A 25,733-nucleotide genomic window follows, 5' to 3' on the forward strand; every position below is an offset into this window, starting at 1 on the left:
TTTAATGTCAAATCATGTAGCACACTGATATTTCTAAAGTAACTCATTTTAAAAGTAGATTAATAAAAGTAACAAATGCTTCTATTTTCTTAAAAGAAAAAAAACCCAAACACTCAATTAAAATGAAGGTAAATACTATACAATTTTTCTATAGGAAACTTCACTATTTAAAGCATATATTTACTCTTATGCTGCCTAATTCTTCTGTTATTGCAAAATCAGGATTAAGTACTCTGAAATTCTAAGTATTCCCAAAGACTTATGGATGACACTGTAAGCTAGAAATAAAATCTCAAATTTTTATACCTCTGAAGGTACAAAAAAAACCAAAACAAACAAACAAAAAAAAACAAAAATTTTTCTCAGTTTCCTCTATCTAGCATGGACTTCTGCCATACTCTTGCTCTTTATTTCAGTGGGCAAGTACTCAATACAGCCAATATAGTATTTTTGAAATGTTCATGTCGCAGTTATTTGAAAGTCTGTTCTTTCTGTAACCGCTATACTGCATGCAAATTTTCTGAAAAGTTAACAAGTCATTCATATGCCATTTTAAAAAGTCTCTTTTTCCAGTTATAAAAACAGAATTCCTTTCAGAGCTTTGCAGTGTGCTCCCAGGATCAGGCTGCTGAAGGGGCAGAGGAAAAGCGGCGCCAGTACCTGGCAGCATCCCAGAGAGGGGTTAACAACATGCTAGTCAACTACATGATCACCTCACTGCCTTCCCACTCATGCTGCCTACAACAGAAATCCACACACTATTTCCAGAAATACTGCGTTTCCATTCTGGTTATTTAAAAAGAAGAAAGAAAAAGTCACTGACCTAAATCTCAATCTTTAACCACCACAATTCTTTGCTACTTTACTACAGCTAAGTCTTACTAACATAAGGTGATTTAAATTTCTAAAGGAGGCCTTATTATAATGAAGTTTCATCACATTCTCTAATGGACTTGGATGAAAATATTAGCAGTAATTTATAGCTGTCTCCAATTAAGGCCTTGATCATGACTGTTCTAAAAAAATGACATTTAAAAATATTTTAAATATTTCCCCTAATTACATGAAAACATGCAGCATTACAAGTTTTCATACTTTCCCACATGGTTTCTGTCATCATACATGCGAAGCACTCTTCTATAAACTGCAAACAAAGGCCGGTTCAGACCCCATGCTATAGTCCTGTAGAAATCTTTTCTTTCGTCTTTTGACATCTCAAAGATGATTTCTGTGGCATCTTTTATTCCGCGTGCCTAAATGGGTTACATTTCTTTGATTTAGGGATTTCTGATAAAATGCACATGGATATACTATGCTTCTAAAATTTGCTTTAACATTAAATTTCATGACACTTAAAATAATATATTACTAATTAAGTCAGATACAAACGTAAAATGCTACAAGACAATAAAGTGATACTTAAAAACTCCAAAAATAAGCTATCAGCTATCAAACTCAATAAATTAAAGAAATTAAAAATAAATCTAAAGAAAGAAGCAAATCAAAGGAGCAAAATGAATGGAATCAAGAATCAAATAAACCATAGAAAGAGTAAACAAATCTAGAAATCTATTCTTTGAAAAAATCAATCAATAAAATTTGAAATAAACTTTTGATAAATTAAAAACAAATATTAGAAACAAAAAATGGGAACTAAGTAGATACTGAAAAGATTAGACAACTAATTAAAGAATATTGACAGTAAATCTGAAGCTGGATTAAAAATGAATAAATTCATAGAAAAAGTCAACTTACCAAACTGACTCTGGAAGAGACATAAAATCAGATAGGCATAGACCATCAAGAAAATTTAATTAGCTATTAATATCCCACAATGAGAACACTAGGTTCTCATGACTTTACTGGTAAATCCTACTCAAGAGACACACAATTCTGATCACAAAAAAAAAAAAAAAAAAGTAACGGGGATACTTTCTTTCTCATTTTATCAGGCTAGCATAACATCTACAGAAAACCAGAGAAAGACAGTTTTAATACAGCAGTGCAAAAAATGAATTTATCCCAGGAATATAAGCTTTATTAATTTGAGGAGGAACAAAAAATCACTGATAATTAATCACATCAGAACATTTGTGAAAAAATGTAAAAATTTCAATAGATTTAGCAAAAGCTTTCATAAAATTTAAGTCACATGAGTATGATCAAACTTTTAGAAAATTAGGAATTGCTGATAACCTGATAAAAGAAATTATATAGAAAGTCTCAAGACCAGAGAAAGAATCATTTGTAGATAATGTTACATTGGGCATTCCAAAGTTTATGGAAAAATGTATATTATGAAAAAACTGTGTATTAACTTTAATTTTTTGTATCAAAATAAACTCATCTTTTAATTCCACATTCCATAAAAATTCTGAAGTACCTCCATATAGATACCCAAAAACCTATGAAAAAAATCTTTTGATTAAAAAAAATTTTAGCAAAGTTGATGGATACAAAAATCAACAAAGTCAATTTATTTCTATATAAAGCTCATACCTATTTTTAAAGTTCTCATTTACAAGAATATCAATATTAAAAACACCTGGATTAAATTTCAGGCACACTGTGAAAGTCCTCCATGGAGGAAAAGTTTGAAAAATATTAAGAGGAACTAAGTAAAAATACCAAGTTCTTCAATAGGTAGATGAAGTAATGTAAAGGTATTAGTTTCCCCCAAAATGATGTACAGCTGCAATGTAGTCCCAATAATACTTTCAATTTTTCTTTCTCCGTAAGCTCATTCTAAATTTATTAACACAAGAGTAAAGGGTCAAGAATAACTAAGATATTCATGAAGAGACCTGCCCCATCAGATAGTGGGACTTATAGACAGTGTTGTACTGCTGCAGGTATTAATAAAAAGAACCTGGAAACAAGTCTACAAAACCTAGAAAGAAATCTGTAGATGCTTGATTTAGGATGGAATAGATACTATGATAGACTGGGAAAAAAGTCCATGAACAATGTTGGGACAATTGTCATTCATAAAGAAAAAACAACAACTGAAACCCTATCTCTCACTCAATGGGAAAGAAAAATCATGAAATGCAAAATTATAATTATTTCTAAGATAGTATATGATAGTACTATCATGTTTTTGAGATGGGAAGATTTCTTAACCAGCATGCATAAAATGGTGAGTGTGATATTCAGATTAAGAATCCTTGTTCTTGAAATGACAACTAAAGAGGAAACAAGACTCTACACTTACTAGGACAAGATTATCTGTAACACAAATGACCAATAAACCATCAGTATCTGGTATACATTAAGAATGTCTAATAAAAGAAAAAAAATTGCATAGAAAAACTGGTAAGACATAAGAACTTTAAAAAACACAAATTGCCATTAAGAACATGAAAATATCGGAGAAACACATAAAATCACAATGAAATGCTATTCACCCCATCAGATTTATATAAAGTAATAGCTAAAAACTAAAAAGAAGCCCATGTACCATTAACTGTGGAATGAGTAATCCATACTATACGTGACCTGTACATGTCAGACACCACGTGGGTGGGTGATCGCACAATGCAATCAAAGCTTCCTCTGCCTCTCTTAAAGCTCCTGGCAGTTTTTTTTTAACCCAAAATATGGAATATATGATTGGAAAATATAACTGACATTTTCTGAAGCTTAAAAATGACTTCTGCAGTGTTTTTATAAGAATACCATAACATAAAAACTTGGTCACAAATCAATTTTATTTTCCAAGTGCAGTGCACTTTTTTGACATTTCCTATTTCTGCCAATCCTATCATCATTCTCTCAATCACTCAAAATAAAAACTCATAAGCTGCTTTTACTGTTTCCTTTCTCTTCTCCAACACCCAGTCACCAGATTTTCTAACAGGCTACTGGCTTATCTGTTTCTCCCTGTCTTTCTATCTACCACTGGAGCTTAACAGTCTTTGCCATTCTCAACTGGCCTGCTTTGGCTCCTCTGAAAGGTTTCACATCTTAGTCACACTCCTGCCCATTAATCATGAGGTGGAATTGTCCTTGGAGATCACCTATGCTAATATCCTAGACAAGAAACCATCTTAATCCCCAAAATTTAATGTTCTTACATTCTTTACTGCCTATCTAACCCCACAACATTTTCTAGTTTTAACCGAAGCATATGTAACTAGTGGATAACTTTAACAAACTTGTGGACACATTTTCAATGATCACTATTTCTGTTTCTCTCTGTTTCATTACCCTTGATGGAAAAAGATCTTTTTTCATTGTACAGAAATGACGGTTTTAAAAGTTTTGGGGCTAGAGCTGTGGTGCAGCAGGTTATGCCACCGCCTGCTGTGCCGGCATTCCATATGGACATTGGTTCTAGCTGCTCCACTTCTAATCCAGTTCTCTGCTGAATGCACCTGGGAGAGGCAGCAGAACATGAACCAAGTCCCTGGGCCCCTGGCTTCAGTTTGCCCAGGCCTGGCTGCGGTGGCCATTTGGGGAATGAACCAGAGGAATGAAGATCTCTCTCTCTCTCTGCCTTTCAAATAAATAAATAAATAAATAAATAAATCTTTAAAAAAAAAGGAGTTAAACATTTTAAAACTTTTTACAGTTTACAAGGTTTACCTTGGCAAGGTTGCAATTAAAATTAAGCTTAAGAATGTATATTTCAGGCAGCACTTCATTTATAACAAAATCGTTAACTCTGTATCTAACAGCAGAATGGTTAAATAAATGAGGGTACTTCAAAAAGTTCATGGAAAATTAAAAAATGTTTTTCCATGAACTTTTTGAAATATTCTCATACTGGACTCCTGTCTTCCCCAAACAATGCTAGCAGTGTACAAATTTGAATCTCAAGACATGCACCATTTGCATCTAACTCATTACGGGGACAGTCAGCACATCTCTGGAAAGATTTCCATGAGAAGAGTTAAGATCTAACCATGGGTTTCACATTTAACTAAGCTATCAACTCTTCTTAAATTCTTCAGTGCTTCTCATTTCCTATAGGACAGAGTTCTAACTCTTTGGCCTGGATTTCACAGCCCAGTTTTCTAGAGGCCATTTCTTCTGGTCAACTTAGGGGGGGTCAATTTAATGCACTCTGGTTTTTATCTCTGAGTCCTTGCCTTGATGCATTTATACTGTAGCCTACTCTAGTGTACTCCAGTCCGAGTTCTAAGACTTAGTTCAAATCCTTGCTGTTCTAAAAGTTTTCCTGACTGTCCTAATTCTGAGAACAAGTTCTTCCCTTTCAGAACTTAGGTAGACCTCACAGCATCACCATTATTTAACAAAGAAGACGAAGCTAGCAAGTCTGAACATGAATAAATTCTCTTAATTTTTAAAAATTTACTTTCCTTTTATACTAAAGGCAGGCACACAGATCTTCCATCCAGTGGTTCATTCCCCAAATGCCTGCAACAGCCAGAGTTGACTAGGCCAGACTGTAGCTAGGAGGCTACTATTTCATCTGGGCCTCTGACAAGGATGGCAGACACTCAAGTACATTACCCACCATTTGCTTTCCTCCCAGGACGCACACAAGAACCTGAATGGGAAGTGGTGTAGCTATGTCTTGAACCAGTCACTCCAATAAGGGATGTAGGTGGCCCAAGCAGCTACTTAAGCTACTGCAAAAAACATCCACCTTTGATACCACCGCCCCCCCCCCCCAGATGTATTTGCATTTGCTTATTTATTTTAAAGGTTGAGTTAGAGAGAGAGAGAGAGATCCTTCAATGTGCTGGTTTACTCCCCAAATGGCCGTAACAGCCAGGACTGGGCCAAGTTGAAGCCAGGAGCTTCATCTGGGTCTTCCATGTGGGTGCAGAGGCCTAAGCACTTGTGCCACCTTCCACTGCTTTCCTAGGTGCATTAGCAGGGAGCTGGATCAGAAGTGGAGGAGCTGGGACTTGAATAGGTGCACATATGGGATGTTGGTATGGCAGGTCACAGCTTTAACCCACTGAGCCATAGTGCCAGGCCCTAATTTTTTTTTAAAGGGAAATATTAGTAGGACAGCATAAACTCAAAGATATGTAAGTTAGAATGCATACAATATAAATTAAACTCTACTGTAGAGATTGCCTGAAAACATTAGGCTTCAAGATCTTGAATTATTCTAAACTGAAAATTCAAAATTAGTTTAAAAATACACTATAATCATACACTTTAAATTATTAAGCTTAGTTAACATCTAACAAAAGTTGATGAAAGGTTCCTGTTAAATACGTATAACATGATGCATGGCCATTTTTACAATTGGCAGTAAACAAATTGGTGAAAAACAAAAATACGCCATAAGGTACCTTCAGATATCGTTCAATATTGTTCATCAAAATATCGATTTCTTCCTTGGACCACATCCCCTGCTTCCATTTATGCCCTTTAAAAGAAACATTGTTATTTAAGAAGTTATTTCCTTGGGAAGAGCACTAAAGATCTGTTTTTTGATTAAATTATCTGGGAGAATAAAACATGGCTAATTTCATGTTCATCTGTAAACTGGAAAGATTACCAAGTAAAAATCACTTTTGTAACTTTTTTCTAAAAATCTAGAGTTGGGAAACACTTCATTCTGCAAAACAAAGTAAGTGTTCCCTAATCTCTGGTTTTTAAGTAACAATCTATCTCACCATAAGAGACAATAGCAATTAAAAGATTTCCAAAAAATATTCTCTTATCCTTTCAGCAGCAGCAGTGTAAAACTGCTAAAACAGACTTTAAAAAGCCAAACCATGATCAAAAGTTTCTGCAACACTTTGCAACGAAAAATAACCTTTATGGGAAAAGAACATTTACAAAAGTTTCTAAGGCAAGGTAAATAACACACTGTATATCAAATGAGTAATGTCTTCTTAAAGAGTATTTACTGTATGATGGTTGAAACCAATCAACTTAGTTATTTAGTTATTTCTGATTCCTTTCCTTACTTCAGTGTGGAATATATACAATCCTTACAGGTTTTGTAGCAGCTTCCCTGGTTATGCTTTTGACCACATCAACACTGTAAGCGTGTAAGTCACAAGGGCCCTTCATAAAGATTCTTGAGAACTGGAAAAGGCCAGTTTATTTGGAGCAAGAAATTCATTTATTTTCATAACTGCATCTTCCACCAACTTTTTGAAGACCGCTTATACTTTGAGCCTATAAACTGCTTAGACTACAGTTAGCAGACTCCTGAAAAGGTTTGACCTCAGCTCTCACAAGAAATAATGGCAATGTCTTTTTTATTGCTTTTTCTTTTTTTTTTCTTTCTTTTTTCTTTTTTTTTTTTGACAGAGTGGACAGTGAGAGAGAGAGACAGAGAGAAAGGTCTTCCTTTGCCGTTGGTTCACCCTCCAATTGCCACCGCGGCAGGTGCGCTGCGGCTGGCGCGCCGTGCTGATCTGATGGCAGGAGCCAGGTACTTATCCTGGTCTCCCATGGGGTGCAGGGCCCAAGTACTTGGGCCATCCTCCACTGCACTCCCTGGCCACAGCAGAGAGCTGGCCTGGAAGAGGGGCAACCGGGATAGAATCCGGTGCCCCGACCAGGACTAGAACCCGGTGTGCTGGCACCGCAAGGCGAAGGATTAGCCTAGTGAGAGAGAGAGAGACAGAGAGAAAGATCTTCCTTTCACCACAAGGCGAAGGATTAGCCTAGTGAGAGAGAGACAGAGAGAAAGATCTTCCTTTTGCCATTGGTTCACCCCTTAAGCGCTGCGCTGATCCGAAGCCAGGAGCCAGGTGCCTCCTCCTGGTCTTCCATGCGGGTGCAGGGCCCAAGGACCTGGGCCATCCTCCACTGCACTCCCGGGCCACAGCAGAGAGCTGGACTGGAAGAGGAGCAACCGGGATAGAATCCGGTGCCCCCACCAGGACTAAAACCCGGGGTGCCGGCACCGCAAGTGGAGGATTAGCCTAGTGAGCCGCAGTGCCAGCCGGCAATGGCAATTTCTTTTTAAATGTCACCACTGTACTTTTGTTCAAAACTTAAGATAAAATCTACTTTGAATCAGAAAGAGGAAGATAGCTTTTAACCACTGAAAAACAATTTTCGTTTCCTAGTCTCATTCAAAATCATTCAGGGCCAAATTTAATTCAATTAGAGCAGCTCAATTACTCGAACTCCCCAATCAACAATGAAATTCCAACTGACTGCAAGCGTTTCTATCTTCAGTTTTTCCAGTGGACACTAAAATTCATAGTGTATCTTACCTTTGTTAGTCAGAGAGTCCTTATCTTCTTTAGTGGTAAACCATGCTTGGCTAACTGCTGAAACTTCCTCGTTACCCAAGGGAGATATTTCATCTAGTTGCTCATTCTGTAAAATCTTGAAAAGGTAAGAATAAGAAAAAGGTAGCAACTTGATTTAACAGCCAACCTGAATCACCTCTTTCTCCAATGCTAAGCATTATAAAACTTTAATAAAGTAATATAGAATTCATTTCTTTATATAGTAAAAATATATCCAATCTGCACATACACAAATTTCCTTGTTTTTATTATGGCAGTATAACACAACTATTTACATTAACATGACCTTTACTTACTTAAGCAAGTAACTGGGTAGGCTTCTATTTTATGTAAGTATTATAGCATGTATTTAAGTCAACAAAGTAATTTGTGTATTTATATGTGTAAAATGAGATGACACAGAGCTGTAACTGATAGCAGATGTTAATAGAAGGGTTGACTGTTATGATTTGTTAATGTTTTGAGAAGTACTTTGTTGCCTAAATACACAATCATCTGTAACACAATTTCTTGCTAAATTTAAAGGATTAACAAGCTGAATCAGAAGATGTAATTGCATGTTGTTTTCTAACAACTGTTTCAGCTAACCTCTAGAGCTGATTTACAGCCTCATGAGTGCACTTTCCCAAGAACCACATGGTGCTACTAAGTGCACTTACTACTACTATTGCAATTGAGGTGGTCTGTTGTGCAACGTTTACTAGGAACTTTTTATGTTACAGACTAGATACCTAATATAATAAAGCTGCTTTTAACAGAGTTGACCTTGGAAAGAACTATAGTTTAAGTGAGGAAGACTTAAACAGTGCCATTATGTAAGGTATGAGCTTATCACTGGCAGACCAGGACATGGTTAGACTCACAGGCTTGGTGACCACTCAACCCAATTCAGTTCCTGATGAGATAAACTAGTCAGCTATGTCACTGGACTTTTTTTTGAAGATTTATTTATTTGAAAGTCAGAGTTACACAGAGAGAGAGAGAGAGAGGTCTTCTGTCCGATGGTTCACTCCCCAATTGGCCTCAACAGCTGGAACTGCACCGATCCGAAGCCAGGAGCCAGGAGCTTCTTCTGGGTCTCCCATGCAGGTGCATGGGCCCAAGGACTTGGGCCATCCTCTACTGCTATCCGAGGCCATAGCAGAGAGCTGGATCGGAAGAGGAGCAGCTGGGACTAGAAGCAGCAACCATATGGGATGCCAGCGCTTCAGGCCAGGGCGTTAACCTACTGCACCACAGTGCCGGCTCCATGAAACTGAACTTCTACCTTAAGAACTGAAATCCATCTTACTTGGAAAGCTCAATGAACTGTTGGCAAACAACTAAAGCACAATGAGAAGATCCCTGTCTCTATTGTTGCCTTATTCTTACACTGTTATGAATACCTATACAGTGCTAATAAAATAGGCAAAGAGGAAGAAATCACTGAGACAAATCTGCCCTATATCTGTGCATAAAATGTTTAGATTTTTTAAAAATATATTTATTTGAGAGGTACAGTTAGAGAGAGTGAGAGTAAGTCTTCCATCTGATGGCTCATTCCCCAAATGGCCACAACAGCGGAGGTGAGTTGATCCAAAGCCAGGAGCTTCTTCCAGTCTCCCACGTGGATGCAGCAGCCCAAGCATTTGGGGCATCCTCCACCAGTTTTCCAGGCCATTAACAGGGAGTTGATCGGAAGTGGAGCAGCTGGGACTTGAACTGGTGCCCATATGGGATGTCAGCACTTCAGGCAGAAGCTTAATCTACCATGCCATAGTGCCTGACCCCTAGATTTTTTGTTTTTAAGGGAAACCTTGAGGCCAGTGTTGTGCACTGAGTTAAGCTGCCTTGTGAGCCCATAGTCCTCATCCCACATGGGAGTGCTGGTTTGAGTACCAGTGGCTCTCCGCTAATGCACCTAGGAGAAGACAATCTAAGCACTTGGGTCTCTGTGACCCACATGGGAGACCAAGAAGGAGTTCTTGTCTCATGGCTTTGACCTGGCCCAGCCACAGCTGAGTAAACCACTGTCTCCCACCCTCCCTCCTTCCATTCTTCTCTCATTCCCTTCCCCTCTCTACCTTTTGAATGAATGAATGAATGAATGAATCTTTAACAGAAACCTTTATGAAGCTGAGGCATGCAATGTACTAGATGTTGTCTAAGTCCCCATTGTGTTCTTAATGCCAAAATTCTGTAAGATATGACACAGGAGTTATATATCAGTAAAAGGTATAACATAAGGCTACCAAAAAGACCTTCATACATACAATACCACTTTTAAGAACTGTAATGGAGAAAATACCCTTGGATGATCTTTTAATAAGTTAAATAAAAGTGGTGGATCACCACTTTCCAAAAGAGGTCTATATATTTAGCAGAACACATTTTGCAAACCTTACAAATAAGGCTATCATGCTGAATAACTGCTATTATTTTAAATATATATATATCTTTTTTTTATTTTTTGACAGGCAGAGTGGACAGTGAGAGAGAGAGACAGAGAGAAAGGTCCTCCTTTGCTGTTGGTTCACCCTCCAATGGCTGCTGCGGCCGGCGCACCGCGCTGATCCGATGGCAGGAGCCAGGAGCCAGGTGCTTTTCCTGGTCTCCCATGGGGTGCAGGGCCCAAGCACCTGGGCCATCCTCCACTGCACTCCCTGGCCACAGCAGAGAGCTGGCCTGGAAGAGGGGCAACTGGGACAGAATCCGGCGCCCCGACCGGGACTAGAACCCAGTGTGCCGGTGCTGCTAGGCGGAGGATTAGCCTAGTGAGCCGCGGCGCCGGCCTAAATATATATATATCTTTTAAAATTACTCAGGCTTTATTTAGTTTGCTGTCACTCTTTAAGGTCTTAGTGAACTGGCTGGAGGATTTCATTCTGCAATACAGATACAGGGCTTAGAAATTTAAAAACAAGTATTCAACCTATTGAAAATCTCTTGTCACCAAAAAGTACTCTGTGTGTGTGTGTGTGTACATATATATACACACACATATATACATACATATGATGCTTCATGAAAGAAAAAATGCTGGGCTGGTGTTGTGGTAGATTACACTGTCACTTGCAATGCTGGCACACCAGATCCTATAATGGCATGCTATTTCGAGTCTTGGTGGCTCTGCTTCCCATCCAACTCCCCTTGCTAACGTGCCTAGGAAAGCAGGGGACGATGACCAAATATTTGGGTCCCTGCCACCCACACAGGAGACCAGAATGGAGTTCTTAGGTCCTGGTTACAGCCAGGGTGGGGCCATTGTGGCCATCTGGGGATTGCACCAGCAGACAGAAAATCACTTTGTCTCTCCGTCATTCCCTCTTCCAAGAAATAATATTTTACCAAATGTATGTATGAAACAAAAAGCTACTAAAAAAGAAATGCACAGAGTATATGTTTAAGTAAAACAGTTAAGCTTCAGGCTAAGAAGCAAAGAATTCTGATTACTGTGGGAAAATTCATTTAGCTAGGGCTTACATGACACAAAGTAGTTCACACAACAAACAGAAAGGCTGACTACTACCCACCCTCTCAGCACGTGACAGTGTGTGTCTAGTCCTGTAAGTACCAGACTGAACAGTAACTACTGTCCTAACTGGTCTCAACAGCTCCAGGGAAATCAATGCACACAAATGCGCATGTATTGTCTCCTGCTCCAACAGATGCAAACCACTCCACATAGAATGCATTTTAAAATCTGTCTTTGGTGCAGTATGGGTCATCCATTCCCATACTGAAGTTCCTGATTCGAGTTTTGGCTACTCTGTTTCCAATCCAGCTTCCTGCCAAATGCATCTTGGGTCTCTGCCACCCATGTAGGAGACACAAATTTAATTCCCAGCTCCTGGCTGCAGCATGGCCCACCTCCTGCTGGTGTGGGCATTTAGAGAAGGAACCAGAGAGAAGAGAAAACAAAAAACTTTAAAACAAGAATCTTTGCTTAGAACCGAGACTTATATGGGGACTAGAAACCTGAATTAAGTCTTACCTCTCTCTACTTTGCCAGGCGAACATGTTTTCAACACCTTACCACCTAAGCAACATGTGAAGGAGTATCCTCCTGAGGCCATCTGAATGATGTACTATACCTGGATCTGTGTCACAGTCCCTTCAGTGATTTCATCATCTGCCACCTCTGTAGTTGCAGTCATGGTCACCTCAAAGCTCTGATCATTTTCTGAAACTGCAAGAGAAGATTTCATCACCAGAATAATAATGGCAGGATCAAATTATTCAAGAATTATCTATGGGAGAAGCATGACCATTTAATTTCCTAACACACTCCTTGTCACTACATCCTCACATGTATATATTCATCTGCTTAAGAGGTATTTTTTACTTGGTATGTACTAAGGGTGTTGCCATGGGTGGAGGATACAACAGCGTGCAAAAAAAATATCTGCCTTTGTGGAGCTTATACTCTAGTGGGGAAAGATACAAAATAAACAGGTATTATGCTGCATAGTGACAGGAGGGAAAAAAAAAGCAAGAAGTAGAAGAGGGTGTTTGAAATTTTAGATAGGAGGCTAAGAAAAGAATCTAGATTTGGAACAAGGGAAGGAAGGAAGGAAGGAAGGAAGCTGGTTAAGCAAGCATCCTAAGTAAGAGCATTTCAAGGACAGCTGAGTGCAAAGGTTCTGAAATGTGGCCTGCTTGAAGTGATCATGTGAATGGCATGGAGGCCAGTGTGGCCAGAGCAGACAACAAGAACCGGAGACTATGTGGACCTGGTAAGCCACAGTAAAAGGTTTTAACCTGAGGTGAGAAACCACTGACAGATTTTTTTTTTAAAATATTTTATTTGAAGGAGAAAGAGGGAAAGACAAAGAAAGAGACTTTCCATCTGCTGGTGCATTCCCCAAATGGTGCCAATGGCCAGGCCGAAACTGGGAGCCTGGCACCCTCCCTATCTGGGTTTCCCATGATCACTGGTGGATTCTGAATTGCCTTTCATTTCAATAGGATCACTTTGGCTGCTATACGGAAAACAGTCTGAGAGGCAGTGAGGTCAGTTAAGAGACTACTATGATAATCCAGATGAGAGGTCAGTGGCTTACGCTAGCTTGAAGGCAAGTGACAACTGGTAACTAATTCAAATTACGGTTCTATTTTGATAGTATTAGCAATATGATTTTCAAGTAAACCAAATAGGAAAAGAACTCAAAAGTCAACAATGACACAACATATACATTTTTTTAAAATTTAAACTGTTGGAATAATGCATTTACCATTAATAAAATGAGGAAGAAGTAAGTTTAAGAATTTATGAAGTTTCAGGAGCTCAGTTTTTAATATATTAGTTTGAGATATCTACTGAATATCTAGAGTTTAAGTATGACATAGGAAAAAAAAAAAAAAAACTGGAGGTACTACAGAAAGTATTTAAAACCCTGGATTAACACCAGCTAGGAAATGAGTAAAAACAGAAAAAAAAGCAGTCTTATATTGAGTCACTGGGTGTTCTACATTTACAGCTACAGGTGGTGTACCTAAGTCAGCACAGGAGACTATGGAATGGAAAGAAAAGTAGGAAGAAAACCAGTGGAATGTGTTCTTCAGAGCGAACCGACAAACTATTTCAGGGAGGAGGAAGTGACGAATATTGTCAAAAGCTGCTGGCACATCAAGTAACACAAAACTAAAAATAATAATAAAAAGATCACTGGATTTGGCAACCAGAAGATCTCTGGAGGACTGGAAAAGAGTTTTAGTAAAAGGATGAAATCCTGAACAGAGTGCATTTAAAGAAAAATGAAATAAGACACAGAGGAAAATATAGGCAACTTTTTCAAGGTATTCTGTTTTAATTGCATGGAAAAAGTTGGCAAACAGGACATTTTATTTTAAAGGAAAAATAAGGACATGTTTGTCATATAGACAGGGATGGTTCAGTAGAGGATGAACAACTGATGATTCAAAGAGAAAGCACTATTAACAACCTGAGAAGCAAAAGGGAAAAGAATGTAGCAAACAAAAGAGCGAGATAATGGATAAGAATGGAATATACAGACAGGGATCCAGGTGGGTGTACATGTTTCACAGTGGGAACTTAACAGAAATCACTTTGTTCAATGTTCACAGGTTATCAGTTCAGAGTAAGAGAGGTGGAGGAGGCAGTTTCAGGATCTATGAGATGGTCATTTCAGAATGGGAGAAAGAACACATAAATATGATGTGACTGCAGGCAGCACTGAGTCCTGTACAGGTTAATGATCAGGAACGAAACCAAAAAGCTTGCTCATGCTGTTTTTCTAATCCTGCTCAATTAGCTGCACTGGCAATGAGATAAACTGGCAAAAATAGATTTAGATAGGGTTATGGTTTCACTAAACAAAAATGAAGTGAAAGAATGAAAAAGGATTTGAAGGTAAACTCTGTCAAATAATTAAAAAAAAAAAAGACTTAAATAATAGTAAAGGCAAGAATATAAAATGAGTAACGGAATAACAGGCTAAGGTTCTAAAAGAATCATGTAACAAGGTGGGGAACATACAGCCTGAGGGCTGCATCAGGTCCTACCAAGGCAATTGCAGGTGGGACGTGAAATTCAATAAATCTATAGCAGGTTAACTTTTAAGTTAATAATTTTGTGTGGCCTGTGAATGTTATAAATATCCAAATGGAACTTGGCAGAACAAAGGCTCCCTATCCCTGAATGAATATCCTAATCACCATACAGTTGTAACTCTGAATGGAGGCTAGGGTAAATGTAATGTTATGTAACTGCAAAGAGAGATTAGAATGTTAGTGATTAATATGATAATTCAAGCAAGATGCTGAGAGGATTTTTAAGGCCCAGAGATAAAATTTATCAGTTATATAAAACAATTAGAAAAAACTTGAATATTGAAATTAAATATACATATTTATTTATTTATTTATTTTTATTTCACAGGCAAACTTAGATAGTGAGAGAGAATGAGAAAAAGGTCTTGCTTCCGTTGGTTCCCCCCCAAAATGGCCACTACGGCTGGCGTGCCGATCCGAAGCCAGGAGCCAGGTGCTTCCTCCTGGTCTCCGATGCAGGTGCAGGGGCCCAAGCACTTGGGCCATCCTCCACTGCCTTCCCAGGCCACAGCAGAGAGCTGGACTGGAAGAGGAGCAATTGGGACTAGGACCCAGCACCCATATGGGATGCAGGTACCACAGGTGGAGGATTAACTGAGTGAGCCATGGCGCCGGCCCCCTAAATATACATATTTTAAAAACTATTTGTCACCATGAAGTCCAGCCTCAGATGATGGTACTGAATATTTTACTTCATACTTTTCATGCTTTTCTATGTTTCTTGAAAACCTTAGAAACTGTCTTGAGCTCATTTATCAACATACTAATTTACTGATCCAGGGAACATGAAAATGCCTCAAAGTCCACTTTTCATAAATTCAGTCTCACTGCTAAATATTAGGTTCCTGAATATGTTCCATATGTGATGATGCTATGACCCAATATCAAGTAGCTCATGTGCTTTCAGGTCAACATATCAGTATCTTCTCAGGTTAAGTGAATGAGAGCACAAAGTCAGTTTTAACGCCATGAAACACAACAAAATGTCAAATGTAGTTTGAACCTAAGGTCATGATCAAGATAGTCTACTTAATTAGTGACTCATAGTTTCCATGAATATGATTGTTCAAACATTCTAGTTTAGTGGGTGGTATGGTAGAACAGCAGGTTGAGCTAGCCTCGAGATGCTGGCATCCCATATTAGAGTGCTGCTTCACATATAACTGTTTCACTTCTGATCCAGCCTCCTGCTACTGTGCCGGAGAAGGCAGTGGGAGACAGTCCATGTGCTTGGGTCCCTGCCACCCATTTGGGAGACTAGGATGGAGTTCCTAGCTCCCAGCTTCTGCCCCAGCCTAGACCTGGCTGTTACTACTCTGCGGAGTGAACCTGTAGATTGAAGATCTCGCTCTCTCCTTCTTCATGTCTCTCTCCTCTGTGATTCTGCCTTTCAAATAAATACAAAAATACTCTTACAAAAATATTCTAGTTTAGAAAATGTCCATAGGGTTGTATCAGTTCTGACAGGCCAATCAAGTTTTACAATGGAATCACAACATAATGACAGCCAAATTAGTGAAGAATTTAAAAAACATGAGTCACCATTAGGAGGAAATATTAATTAGAACTACGGCATGCTTGTCCATTACCATTAACATCAACATTAACACTGTTTTTCAATAGATGTCACATTAAACTGAAATACAGCAGTTTCTCTTTTATTCAATTTAACAAGTTACTAACTCTAAATACATGGCACATGTCTATATGTTTAAGAAATGACTTCCTCTGTTAAAAACATAGACTTAATTGAAGATGTGATTTTTCTTGATGCTCAGGGCAAAAATCAACTGTGATATGACAAAATTTTGCTTTGTGCTAATTGTAACCAAACAACACTGTGCCTCATCTCCATCTTTAACATACTGAGACATTCATTTCAGCTTTGCACCCTTCAATAAGATTCCACGTTTTGCTCAGCAAATCAAAAACTTAACTCTCTTCTTGCACTGGTTGTTATAACCCTCTGCCAATGGTATTCCACTTGAAATAACATGTTTCGTAATATATGATCTTAAATAAGTTATTATATTTCCCTGTGCCTCGGTTTCCTCATTTATAAAATAAGGATAATAAAAGAGTACCTACTGTAGAACATGCTTGGCCAATGAGAATAAATATGGATGGGGGCGGGGAGGTAATTTAAAAAAATCTCATTCTTTTTATGGATAAGCAAAGACATAAATACAGTACATTTAAAAACTTTGGGAAAGATTTTCCTGGAGGTGAGCACAATCAGGGAAAAAAAACCTTTTCTTTTTCTTATTTATTTATTTATTTATTTGAATGGCAGAGTTTTACAGAGAGAAGGGGGGAGAGACAGAGATCTTCCATCTAATGGTTCACTCCCTAAATGGCTGCAATGGCCAGAACAGGGCAGGTCCAAAGCCAGAGGCCAGGAGCCAAGAGCTTTTTTCAGGTCTCCCACATAGATGGCAGGGGCCCAAGGACTTGGGCCATCTTCTGCTGCTTTCCCAAGCACACTGGCAGGGAGTTGGATGGGAAGAGGAGCAGATGGGCCTCAAACCCACCCACATGTGCAGCACGCCACAATACTGGAACCAGAAAAAAAATTTCTAGAAAGGCTCTTTATGGAACCTATAATGATAGATTGAGGTTAAATTGGGCAATACACATAAAAGCAGCATTTAGAGTTATGGATGGCAAATAAGCACTTCTTAACTGCTGGTTAAGAGGTTTTATTTATTTTTTTCACTAAATGTAAAGTAACATGTCCAAGTCTACCTAGAATGGCCAACTGAATCTCTAACAAGCTAAAATTTTACTTCCAAGGGGGAAGTCTGCATTTTTAATATATGGTGACTTACGTGGAAGTGCAACAACTGATATGCAAGGAGCAGAATCATCAATACTCTGATCATCCTCAGAGGACAAACAAAGTCTCTTATGCGGAGGTTCAGTACTATCTTCTGAGTCTATTTCATCAGCTTCTAATAGAAGGGAAAAAAATAAACCAAACAAAAACTTCAAAACCAATAAGGAAAAAACAAAAGCTCTAACTACTAATGAGTCTATAGCACTGTCTTGCTCATTTCTAACTTAACTCACTTGTACAAACACGATTCAAAAGGTCATTGCCTTCACTACATTTAGTGTAATACTTAGCTCCTAGTCTTATGACAAGCAGCTATGAACAAAGGTGCCGCTTTTGAAACCATCACATTTGGCTTTCCAAATATTTCACATATGAAGACCAAGCCTGGTTATTTCATTCATTCAAAAATATTTAATAAATGCCTACTACATGCTAAGTGCTAAGAACAGAGCAATAAAGGACACTCAGTAAAGGAGCTTCCAATGTAGTGGAGATGACTAACAATTTCAACACACTGTAACAGGAGTTATGAAGGAAAAATGAAGAGGTTGTTAAGAGAGTACAAAGGGGATGCACTTAATTTATACCAGAGGTGATAGAAGATTTCCTGAAGAGGCCTTAAATTTGCAAGAGAAAGGAAGTCAGGGTGAAATTATTATTCTTCCAGACAGTAGCAGCAATATGTGCAGACTGAGACATAAAACACAAAAACAGTTATGAACTGCGGAAACACAGGTATATGAGATGTGGAAGGTAGAGAAGCCATGAGGAAAGCTGAAATGACGGGACGCCTACAAGCCAAATTTAAGAACTAGTACTTACTCTAAAAATAATAGGAAGCTTAAAAAAAAAAAAAAACCCTTCTCATACTATTGAGCATCATAATCAATTTCATCTGTAGTTTCAATGAATTAAACATAGGAGATTACTTAAGAGACTGAGACACCCAGATGAAAAATGAGAAATGAGAATCTGAACTAAGGAAGAGGGACTTAAAGAGAGGAAGGAATGGATTTGAAAATGTAATACTATCAACAAGTTTTCATGATAGAATGAAAGGAAGATAATGAGGGAGATAAGGAATACTTACGATCTGGGACATTAACTAATTGAGAAATGAAATAGAAAACTAGCTTTAGAAACTGAAAAAATTGCTTTGGATATGATAAATTTAAGGTGCCTATGAGAGGCACTGAGAATGCAGAATAAAGACAAGAAGTTTGAGTCATCTTTAAAGGTGCGTGCTAGTTAAAATCACAAATTTAAATGAAATAATCTGGGGGTTACATACAAAATGAAAAAAAGAATCTACATTGAGTAAAGATGAATTTAAAGAATACAGAAATAGGGATGGGGAGAGGGATGAGAGGAGAAGGGAGCTGTGGCCCAGCAGGTTAAGCCACTATCTACAGTGCTGGCATTCCAGATGGGAACCGGTTTGAGTCCCAGCGGCTCTACTTTTGATCCAGTTCCCTGCTAATGTGCCTGGGAAAGCAGTGGAGGATGATCCAAGTGCTTGGGCCCCTACATCCATGTGGGATACCTGGAAGAAACTCCTGGCTCCTGGTTTCAGCCTGGCTGTTGTGGCCATTTGGGGAGTAAACCAGATGGAAGATCTCTTTTTGCCTTTCTCTCTGTAATTCTGACTAATAAATAAGTAAAAATTTTTTTAGAGAGAAGCAACAAAATAATCTCAAAGCTGAAGGTATTATAGATGGTCAATAATAAATTCTATTCAAATAGTTGTATAAAACATTCTAACAGATTCCAACAAAATAAACATTTATTTGTACTGGCAGGATTAAGTCTATGTTTCCAATGTGTTAAATATACTGCTGGCACCAAAAGGTATAAAAGAAGTGTGCTGTAATTACTTCACCATCATCTTCTGAGCTTCAACAGACCCTCTTTATAAAATAAACAATGAGATTTGCAAATAGCTGACATTTATGATAAATTTAGACATGTAAAACTATATTTTAAAATGTAAATGAAGATGAATTTATGATCCAAAGACATCACTTCCTCTTCTATTGTGCCAGTCCAAACCATCTCCTTAATAGAGGTCAAAGGTGACAAGGTATTAAAAAATCCAAAAAAAAAGTCACAATTTCATGTCAGCAACTCCCCTACCATTCTGAGGGCAATGAAGAATGAGGTTCCCTTCTGGATCCTGAGTCAAAGTCACAGAGTTCACAGTTTCTACTGTTACTGTGTCAGAATCCTCTTCAACTGTGCTCATACTCAAATCTGCATAAGAACAGACTCCAGATTAGAATTTTAAAAATTATTTCCAGATACAAATATAAAAAATAGCCTTCTCAGACCTTCCATCCACCAAATACCCTGCAAATTTATGAATTTATTACTATACTGTTCTTTATGTGAAACTGCAGAGTTCAGATTTCAGAAATGTCTCATTAAATTTATATACATTTAAAATCAGACATAATTAAGAAACTACTCTGATTTTTAAAATTTACAGTATTTAGTTAAAAAAAAGAGTTGTTTCATCACAATCAATGAAAGAAGACCTGTTTAAAGTCATTTGTCAAATAAGCAAAACTCTTTTTGGTTATGCTTTTACTCACAGCCTTGTGACATTTAAATAGGCATTTAACTTCTGATTCCCCAGAAGATACATCATAAGTGTTATTTTGATTCAAAAATGGTTTCCAGTACTGTTTACAGTAGTCAAGTTCTATTGCTTAAAAATAAAACACTAAAAATGATTCTTTGACCAAACTATTTTTCTGATAGTTAGGTGCTACTTCTAAATACATAATTGTGCATTTACCTGCTATTTTAGATACATAGCATATTACCTTTTCTTGTTCAGACAGATTGATTAAAGTCTTAGGTCACAGAATCTTATGGATCATAAGGGGAAACGTGATGGATTATCATCAGTGGTCTGGCTAAAGTCTTCATAGTCACCTTAAGTGCTTAACAAAGTTATTGCCACAACACTAATTTTTGGTCAACATACTTTGTTGCAAAATAGAGCATATAAGCCTTGATGTGTATTTAATTAATCACTATTTATTTGGCTCATATACACCATACATTAGTCAATTCATACACAGAATTTACCAAATGAGTGCTTTTCTTTCAGCAGAAAATTAAATATATTAACATTTACATGGTAAAGATTCAACAATTCATTAAGATTTTACAATATAAATTAACAGTTGGAAAAGGACATCACTTACTTTACAATGGTGATGCCACTCTCAAAATAATGATAAATGGAAATCAAGAATTTAGTTATTTCTAAAAGGCAACTTATGAGGTAGTCTTTGTAACAAAGGCAGGCTTACCTAGACAACGGATGGAGCAGGTACAGCCCTTCCCACAGAACCAAGTCGCCTTCTCTTAGCCACCAGCATCACTTTCATGTTATCCCAACTGTTTCTCCCCCATGTTCCTATCTGTACAAACCCTGAAAAAATAATAGCATTATGCAATAAGGTTTAATAAGAGCAAAAACTGAGTGCTGGCAATGTGTATTGTGATGACACTCTCAAGCTTCCATGAAGTCTCCATTCTAGAAGAATAAGACAAAACCAGAGTCCTTTTAATTAGACCTTTTGGAAATTAGCCTGCGCAAGTATTCTGTAATGAATGAAGGATAGAACTGCAATCGTGTACTAGGTTAACGGCCAGTTCCTTGCAACCCAAGCTGTCTTTCACCAGGTAGTCATTCTCTGAAAAAATAGGCTAAGCTATGCTAGTGCTTCTATGAAGTAGACCTTGGAACCATTAGGCAAGATGACCTGGTTATGTATGTCAACTATGCCATCTTACATGTTACAAATAACTATAGTTTCTTTATAATTTTTATCAACTTCTTTTTAATGCTACATTTCCTCTTAAAGCATTAAAAAGTATACATTATTTATTCACTCAGAAATCATTTTGAGGTGAACAACCCTACTAGGGATCTGTGGAAAACAAGCTTTATAAACAATCAGGCACGAAAAGGTATATTACAACCAAGTTCTTGAATATGATGTGAAATCTTAAGAAATTTGAAATGACTACATTTTCAAAGGCTTCTTTCAATGGGTTTCTCATTGTCAGGGCAAAGTTCAACCAAAGAACTGAAAAAGTATAGGTTTTGAGGTTCCTAAGGGATGTTTCAACAAAAATGATTAAAGTTTCCATTTTTGCAACATCCCTCCACACCACTCCAGGGTAGTTCAATACTGAGAACTGCTGCATATATATAAATCTGCAATGGAAAAGGTATACATCTTGCCAGAAAAACCTCAAGTTAGATATCAGATTTCATACTTCTCTCATTTCTGAATTTACTACATTAAAAAATAAAGCTGGTTAGTAATATCTACTGCAAAACATGGGGAAATGTAAAAGATTAAAATCCATAAACAAAAATGAGCATGCATTTTCATTCTCTTGCATAGCTCCCTTTGATTTTATCCTTTACTGTGTGAGGCTACAGTTTATGTGCAAATTTATATACTGCTTTTTAGAGTCGACTCACATTGAAAAGTATTAAGGAAATCACCTTAGACATTTAATACAAGACTTTTGTATCATGCTGCATTGAACGTTGACAATATTCATAAATCCCTATTGCTGGGCATTTTTGTTGCCCCCAATTTTAAATTTTCTTAAAGAAATTAAGCATTGTTGCATATTGGCAAAGATGCTGCCTGCAATGGTGGCATCCCATATAGGTGCCAGTTCGAGTCCTGGCTGCTCCACTTCTAATCTGGCTCCCTGCTAATGGCCTGGGAAAGCAGCAGCAGATGGCTCAAGTGCTTGGACCCCTGTACCCATGTGGGAGACCCAGAAGTTTTTCTTGGCTCATGCCTTCAGACTGGTCCAGCTACAGCAGCTGTAGAAATTTGGGGAGTGAACTAGAGGATGCTGACCTGAAAAGAAATTTTCAAGCAAAAAACAAAACACCTGTTCATCTGATAGGTGCAAAATGGTTACTCGCTTGGCATTATCATGAGGACCTAAAATCTAACATTTTGGAAAAAAGAAAAACTAAAGGTAGATTTGAAAAGATATGCTGATATTCTTTATTTTTTTAAAAATTTTTTTGACAGGTAGAGTGGACAGTGAGACACAGAAAGAAAGGTCTTCCTTTTCCGTTAGTTTACCCCCCCAATGGCTGCTGCAGCCGGTGCACCGTGCTGATCTGAAGCCAGGAGCTTCTCCTGGTCTCCCATGCAGGTGCAGGGTCCAAGGACTTGGGTCATCCTCCACTGCAGTCCCAGGCCATAGCAGAGAGCTAGCAGGAAGAGGAGCGACCAGGACTAGAACCTGGGGTGCCGCCACCGCAGGCGGAGGATTAGCCTATTGAGCCACGGCGTCGGCCGATATTCTAAGTATAACGGAAAAGGGGTCTGAAGAAGTTAGATGAAAGAAACCATTTCATCCAGGACAACTTACATTCATTAGAGGTGATCTCATGAAATGTACAGCTTTAAGTCAGCAATCTGGGCTCCTTTTACAAGTTCTGAAACCCTAGTGAGAGTTTGGTAAATAATTCTACATTGCTTTGCAAATTAAACACAGAACTGTATGATTAGTGGCTATTTTTACACTGTCAACCACAAAACGATGATACACTACTGCGGAGAACAGCACAGTCCCTATGCTGGACCTGATTTGGCCTGCTGGAAGGGAAAAAGGCAACCAGAATGGCAAAGGCTTTTGAGCATGAGGGAAGGTGAGCACAGGGACAGATACTAAAAGGCCTCAACATTCATGGAGGATTTTTTTTTTTTTTTTTTTTTTTTTTGACAGGCAGAGTGGACAGTGAGAGAGAGAGAGAGACAAAGGTCTTCCTTTGCCGTTGGTTCACCCTCCAATGGCCGCCGCGGCCGGCGTACCACGCTGATCTGGCAGGAGCCAGGTGCTTCTCCTGGTCTCCCATGGGGTGCAGGGCCCAAGCACCTGGGCCATCCTCCACTGCACTCCTGGCCACAGCAGAGAGCTGGCCTGGAAGAGGGGCAACTGGGACAGAATCCGGCGCCCCGACCGGGACTAGAACCCGGTGTGCCGGCGCCGCTAGGCGGAGGATTAGCCTAGGGAGCCGCGGCGCCGGCCCTCATGGAGGATTTTAAACGGTGGAATACAAATTACGTTGTTAACAGAACACTCAGACTGCTGTACATATAATGTGTAAGGGACTATAATGTGTAAGGGACTAAGACATAAATATCTGAGGTCTAAGACATCTCTTATAGTTTAGAAAAGTGGAAGCAAAGAGGCTGGACAGAGGTTGGAATTTGGAGGCAGGACTTGAATGAAGATATGATAGTGACTGTGTGCAGAACCTGTTTCAAGATGATTCCTTAGGGCTGGCACTGTGGCACAGCGGGTTAACGCCCTGGCCTGAAGTCCCATATGGGTGGCTGCTCCACCTTCTGTCCAGCTCTCTGCTGTGGCCTGGGAAAGCAGAAGATGGCCCAAATCCTGGGGCCCCTGCACCCGCGTGGGAGACCTGGAGGAAGCACCTGGCTCCCGGCTTCCGACTGGCATAGCTCCGGCTGTTGCGGCGAACTGGGGAGTGAAACCATCAGAGGGAAGACCTCTCTTTCTCTCTCTGCCGCTTCTCTCCTCTGTGTAACTTTGACTTGCAAGTAAAATAAATCAATCTTAAAAAAAAAAAAAATGATGATGCCTCATCTCTGGGCTTGAATAGCTGACAAAGTTTTGAGGCACTTAAATCAAGGTATAAATTTAATGTAAAAATTAATACCAATATCAGTAATGAAATATAAGATACAGGCAACTGAATGAAGATGTCAAGTTGATAGACACGAGTTGATCTCAACAGATCAGTATTAGATCTATACTTGAGTTAATGGCATACAAATTATTTTGAAAGAATATCTAGAGATTACAGAAGACAGCCTGGATTATTTTTAGTACTTTCAGACGTCAAGAGGAAAACAAAGGAAACTAAGGAGGACTAGCTAATGTTATATAGGAAGGAAACTAAGTGTTAACTGAAAAATCTGAGTGTTTTTCGTGAGCATTAAGTAGTCAACTGCATCAAAAGCTGATAGTATGATGTGGCACAATAGAAAACAACTGGCATGACCTTAGGAAGTTTTCATATAGGGGATAGAAGCTCTACTGGCATACACAGAATTGTTGGAAAAATCCACAGGTGCTTCTTTCAAAAGCTTTAGTTTTGAAACTGTGTAGAATGAGAGATCAAGTGGGGCCAAGACATTTGTTACTTGGAAGACTACATCTGATGTTAGACTGAGAAATGTTCAGGAATAAATCAGCTTATAAGAATAGGAACAACTTCTTGAACTCTTCCCCACTTGTTTATCAGGGAAATGTAATGAAGCCCTCCAACTCTGCCAACAAATTTCTGGTGTAAATAAATAAAACAGCCCATTTTGATTTTGGCTTCCTCCTTTGTAATAGGTTGTTTATATGCACCATTAACACTAAAAATGAAAAGACAAAATGGAAGAAAAATAAATTTTAATAGCCATTTTAATTGGAGAAGTGGTATTTTACCATGTCCCATCATTTGATGAGTATCTTTAAATAGCAATAAAATCCCAACAAATTTAAGAAAAGATTCCTGAAATGTGGCACAACACCAACTTATAATGGAGCTTGTATATTTATATTAAAAATACATTTTGTTTTCATTAATAACTCCCAATGAACAAAATGATCCTATTTAATAACCTAGAATAAAAAGGGACAAGTATAATGAAATAACTCTTGGACCTATTTTTTAATATGGTTTAAATAAAGAAATGAGTCATTCATGATACTCTCCATTCTAGCACTGATGTAAAGTTCTTTTTCAACAGATTAGCTTAGGTGGTATTTCCATCCACTGAGCCAATATATTGTCCTGACTTTCTGGGTAACTAAGTGCTGAATAACCTCTAAAAACAAAATAAAGAAGTTGCATTTCTTGATACTTTGGGGGGGGGGCCTTAATTGTATAACCAGATTCTTATCTTTTCCCAAGCAGAACACTAGCACAAATGTAGAACAGATACTATTAGTGATGATAAGGAGAATCACAGGATCTAGCATGTGCAGATCCTAACTGCTTCAGGGTCATGATACTAAACTGGAAGACTGGATGAGACTATATGGTATGAAAAAAATTCAGTGCT

The 25,733-nt window shown here is 38.3% G+C and overlaps 1 protein-coding gene across 6 annotated transcripts in view; it reads right to left on the reverse strand.

The window, feature by feature from the left end:
- DMTF1 (cyclin D binding myb like transcription factor 1) overlaps positions 1 to 25,733 on the reverse strand; it is a 47,301-nt gene that overhangs the window by 15,140 nt on the left and 6,428 nt on the right. For 3 of the 6 annotated variants that reach the window (XM_017344332.3, XM_002713840.5, XM_070059436.2), the window contains 7 exons: positions 20,913 to 21,034; positions 19,726 to 19,842; positions 17,585 to 17,707; positions 12,278 to 12,372; positions 8,166 to 8,280; positions 6,276 to 6,352; positions 1,096 to 1,253 (listed from right to left, as the gene is read on the reverse strand). In XM_017344332.3, the coding sequence (XP_017199821.1) occupies positions 1,096 to 1,253; positions 6,276 to 6,352; positions 8,166 to 8,280; positions 12,278 to 12,372; positions 17,585 to 17,707; positions 19,726 to 19,834 (677 nt within the window). In that variant the 5' untranslated portion in view covers positions 19,835 to 19,842; positions 20,913 to 21,034. The remainder of the gene's footprint in view (positions 1 to 1,095; positions 1,254 to 6,275; positions 6,353 to 8,165; positions 8,281 to 12,277; positions 12,373 to 17,584; positions 17,708 to 19,725; positions 19,843 to 20,912; positions 21,035 to 25,733) is intronic. The other 3 variants (XM_008261799.4, XM_070059437.1, XM_089315880.1) reach the window with 2 other exon arrangements.

This window comes from Oryctolagus cuniculus, chromosome 16 (genome assembly GCF_051225735.1).
Source record: "Oryctolagus cuniculus isolate XC-2025 breed Fujian yellow rabbit chromosome 16, ASM5122573v1, whole genome shotgun sequence".
NCBI classification, from domain to species: domain Eukaryota; kingdom Metazoa; phylum Chordata; class Mammalia; order Lagomorpha; family Leporidae; genus Oryctolagus; species Oryctolagus cuniculus.